The sequence below is a fragment of the Gadus chalcogrammus genome, chromosome 23 (assembly GCF_026213295.1).
Source record: "Gadus chalcogrammus isolate NIFS_2021 chromosome 23, NIFS_Gcha_1.0, whole genome shotgun sequence".
Lineage (NCBI taxonomy): Eukaryota > Metazoa > Chordata > Actinopteri > Gadiformes > Gadidae > Gadus > Gadus chalcogrammus.
This window is the reverse complement of record NC_079434.1, coordinates 5,475,763-5,480,762: the sequence shown is the minus strand read 5'-3', so window position 1 is coordinate 5,480,762 and position 5,000 is coordinate 5,475,763. Positions and strand designations below refer to the sequence as shown.

The 5,000-nt window shown below is 47.1% G+C and overlaps 1 protein-coding gene across 1 annotated transcript in view; it reads left to right on the top strand.

The window, feature by feature from the left end:
- Positions 1-5,000, top strand: part of LOC130376949 (nebulette-like) — a 45,480-nt gene that overhangs the window by 33,151 nt on the left and 7,329 nt on the right. The window contains exons 25-32 of the mRNA XM_056583880.1: positions 619-732; positions 1,825-1,929; positions 2,365-2,469; positions 2,637-2,744; positions 3,418-3,528; positions 3,984-4,100; positions 4,314-4,430; positions 4,660-4,770. Of these exons, the coding sequence (XP_056439855.1) occupies positions 619-732; positions 1,825-1,929; positions 2,365-2,469; positions 2,637-2,744; positions 3,418-3,528; positions 3,984-4,100; positions 4,314-4,430; positions 4,660-4,770 (888 nt within the window). The remainder of the gene's footprint in view (positions 1-618; positions 733-1,824; positions 1,930-2,364; positions 2,470-2,636; positions 2,745-3,417; positions 3,529-3,983; positions 4,101-4,313; positions 4,431-4,659; positions 4,771-5,000) is intronic.

Here is a 5,000-nt window from a genome sequence, read left to right as displayed (position 1 = left end):
CACACACACACACTAACACGCATGCTCGACAGATGTAAGATTCAATATCATTATCTATGTAAGGTATGTACTGTACACCTGTATCTCATAAATGGCTAAGCATGATTGTTCAGTTTTTGTTGATGAAGTCCACCATTGAAACAGTGTTCAGTAACAACATACTGCCCACTCCATAGTGCCATTCAACACGGCTGGCACTGACCGTATTCTGTCAGCCTCACTGGAAGAGAGGCGCCACTGGGCCCTGTTGTTCTGTTGATATTCTATGTGTCTCTATCTCTATGTGCCCCTCTGTGTCCCTCTCTCTCTCTCTCTCTCTCTCTCTCTCTCTCTCTCTCGCGCTTTCGCTCTCGCTTTCGCTCTCGCTTTCGCTCTCGCTTTCGCTCTCGCTTTCGCTCTCGCTCTCTCTCCCTCTCTCTTCACACTCTCTCTCTCTCTCTCTCTATCGCTCTCGCTCTCTCTCTCGCTCTCGCTCTCTCTCCATGTACCTTTCTATGTCTCTGTCTCGTCCTCCTCTCTCTCCCTGTCTCTTTTATCTATGTCTCTCTCTATGTCTTTATTCTCTCTGTCTCTGTGTTCGATGTCTCTCCCTCAGCTTGTCCTCCGATGTCTCCATAGGTGAAGTACAAGGAGTGGTTTGACAGGGATTTAAAGGGCCAGAAGCCCCATTACAATCCAGCAGACTGTCTGTCCTTCAAACACACACAGGCGGCCTCAACTCTTGCCAGCCAGGTACGCACACACGCACACACGCAAGCACGCACACACGCAAGCACACACACATGCACACACACACACACGCACACACACACGCACACATTCTCACACGCATGAGCACACAGACCAACTAGGTGTGTGATTGTGTGAGTGTTTGTGTGTGTGTGTGTGTGTGTGTTTATTTGTGATTCTCTTTGGCAAAATGCTGATTCCACACTGTTGTGTAGGTGTTACCATGGTAACGTAGGGTGCCCAAAGCTTTAGCTAAAACACACACCAACACACACACACACACACACACACACACACACACACACACACACACACACACACACACACACACACACACACACATACACACACACACACACACACACACACACACACACACACACACACACACACACACACACACACACACACACACACACACACACACACACACACACACACACACAGCGTTATTGATGTGGTCGTCCCCATGTCAAGCGAGAGGAGAGCTATTTTGCAACTTTACGTAACAGCAAGCTGTGGTGAAGGCTCTCTGTGTTCAGGTTGAATAGAGTGCTGCTGCTCTTAAAAGCTGCTCCACAATAAGAGCGTTAGGCTCTGTGCGGCTCGGGCAGGGTTTTAAGCGCTAACACTTCCACTGGGTTTCAGGGGCTGGCGGAAGCCCTGACAGAGGAGAGAGTGAGGCCAACAGCAACCTGGGATTCATTTGGATAATTACACTGGACTCCCATGTATAGACGTTGAACGCATATTTTGCTTTGCAGATATATTATAATTGAATGTCATTCTGTGTTAGGGAGCTTTACATCATTACACTTCTCATCAATATTAATTAATATAATATTCAATATTAACTGAACAATACCCTGACCCAACTCTGACGTTAATGAGTATGTATGTGTGTGTGTGTGTGTGTGTGTGTGTGTGTGTGTGTGTGTGTGTGTGTGTGTGTGTGTGTGTGTGTGTGTGTGTGTGTGTGTGTGTGTGTGTGTGTGTGTGTGTTTGTATGTATGATTGTATGTATGTGCGGGTGTGTGTGTGTGTGTGCGTGTGGGTCTGTGTGTGTGTGTGTGTGTGTGTGCGCGTGCCGTACAGGTGAAATATAAGACCAGCCAGAACCAGAGGGCCAGCGGTTCTGTGGACCTGCCCAACCTCCTCCACCTGGAACACACTCTGCACGCCAGCAAGCTGCAGAGCAACGTAGGACCCCCAGCCAGCCCCCACCCATTGTACCTAAGACCCCCAACTCTTATCCTGAAGTCTTTCTGATCTTTCATTGTACTTTGTGTGTGTCTGTGTGTGTGTTTGTGTGTGTGTGTGTGTTTGTTTGTGTGTGTGTGTGTTTGTTTGTGTGTGTGTGTGTGTGTGTGTGTGTGTGTGTGTGTGTGTGTGTGTGTGTGTGTGTGTGTGTGTGTGTGTGTGTGTGTGTGTGTATCTGTTTGTGTCTGTATTTGTGTATGTGTATGTGTGTGTGTTTTTGCGTGTGTGTGTGTGTGTGTGTGTGTGTGTGTGTGTGTGTGTGTGTGTGTGTGTGTGTGTGTGTGTGTGTGTGTGTGTGTGTGTGTGTGTGTGTGTGTGCGTGGCGTGTGTCTCTGTGGATGTGTGGGTTTGTGTGTGGGGGCCGTTCGGGTGTAGGTGGAATATAAGAGGAAGTATGAGGAGTCTAAAGGACACTACAACACCGCTCTAGACACGGCTGAACAGCTCCACCACAGGGAGAATGCGGTACTGCACAGTCAGGTCAGTTACACACACTCAGATCAATGGAATCCCCAAGTGTGTGGGTGTTTTTTGCCACAATTCAAAAACCAATAGATTTAGATTTGAATATAGTTTATATAAATGAACGTGATATTGTTTAATTGTACAGACTGTTCATTAAATATGTGCGTTACCGTGTTCTTTAGGTGAAGTACCGGGAGGACTATGAGAAAAACAAGGGTCACTTTCAGATGGAGTTTGGGGACACTGAGACATACAGGGTGTCCAAAGAGGCACAGAAGCTACAGAGCAAGGTAACCCTCACAGACTTACACATATTCACACACACACACACACACACACACACACACACACACACACACACACACACACACACACACACACACACACACACACACACACACACACACACACACACACACACACACACTAACACACACTAACACACACTGACACATATTCACACACACTCACACACACACACACACACACACACACACACACACACACACACACACACACACACACACACACACACACACACACACACACACACACACACACACACTGACACATACTCACACACACTCACACACACAAACACACTAACACACACTCACACACACACAAACTGACACATACTCACACAAACTCATACACACACACAAACTCACGTACTAACACACACTAACACACTCACACACGCTAACACACACACACACACACACGCACACACGCACGCACGCACACACACACACGCACGCGCGCACACACACACACACACACACACACACACTACCCTCACACACACTCAAACACAATCAAACACACACTCACACACCCTAACACTAACACACACAAACACACTCACACACACTCACCCACACTCAAACACACTCAGACACACTCACACACACTCACCCACACTCACACACACTCAAACACAATGCTGTGTGTGTCTGTCAGAGGGAGTATCGGAGGGACTATGAGGAGCAGATGAAGGGCAGAGCTCTGATGGAAGTGGACCAGACCCCCGCCTACCAGACCGCCATCCATGCTAGCAGCCTGCTCAGCGAGGTGAGGAACACACACAGTTTGTAATTAAACACTTCAAAAATGTTAACAGAGTTAGACATTTTGTATTTTTTGGTGTAAATTTGATTTACTTGATAACTTGCCTCTGTCTCTCTCTCTGGTCTCTCTCAACTCATGCTGCCTGTGTCTACTCTGGTATGGTTATTGTCAGTTGTGTTGACTCTCACCTAAAAGGGACTGGGTTCAATTTATCTTCCTCACTTGTTTCTGCTGGTGTATCTCTGTCTCTCTCTCTCTCTCTCTCTCTCTCTCTCTCTCTGTCTCTCTCTCTCTCTCTCTCTCTCTCTCTCTCTCTCGCTCTCTCTCTCTCTCTCCCTCTCTCTCTCTCTCTCTCTCTCTCTCTGTCTCTCTCTCTCTCTCTCTCTCTCTCTCTCTCTCTCTCTCTCTCTCTCTCTCTCTCTCTCTCTCTCTCTCTCTCTCTCTCTCTCTCTCTCCAGAAAGAATACAGGAAAGACCTGCACCAGGAAGTGAAGGGGCGGGGCTTGTGGGGCCTGGGACTAGAGGAGACTCCAGAGCTTTTGAGAATAAAAAATGCCACTCAAATCCTAAACGAGGTATTGCAAGTATGAGTTACAAATACGGATGATTAGTGGTGATGAGTTTTTAATACCTCTTCCCCCATATGACCGCCTGCTGTGATAGTTTTCAATTGAATAGTTTCCCATGTTTTACATTTTTTATAATGGCCATTATAGATAAAATGCTATCAAGAACTTGATACCACTCTTTCTTTCTGTCTTTCTCTCTCTCACTCCCTCCCCCCCCAGAAAGAATACAGGAAGGACCTGGAACAGGAAGTGAAGGGGCGGGGCTTGTCTGGCCTGGGACTAGAGGAGACACCAGAGCTTCTGAGAATTAAAAACGCCACTCAAATCCTAAACGAGGTATGTCAATCACACATGATCAGATAACCAACTGACAAACACCCCATCATATGAGGAGTGCAAGCAGGCAGTTAGTAAAGCTTAGTTTGTTGACTCAAACCTGATTGGCCGGTACTCTTGGTTCTGCGGAGCGACATGTCGAGGTGATTTGAAGTCTTTATAAGGACCGGACCCGGGCGGCTCCAGTAACTTCTGGTGTGTCCTGGGGTGTCTGTTGCTGTCCTAACAGAAGGACTATCGCAAGGACCTGGAGAATGAGATTGTGGGCAAAGGCATGGATGTGACCAGCGACGTGATGGAAATGCAGAGGGCAAAGAGGGCCTCTGAAATACAGAGCCAGGTAGTTACAAAAAAAAGCCTTATGATGTTGAAAAGTGATTTGATTATTTCCCGACTTGACTTGCCATCTCTGCCCACCAACAACAACAAGTTGACGATCCGTATCATAAAAGGGTTACATCTTGGGTTGTTGTCGTATCCATCATAGCCCTGCTGGCACAGACCTTACAGATAGAAGGCTTTAGGGTGAATAATATGTTTATGTATACAAAGGATGGTAAATGGCAAGAA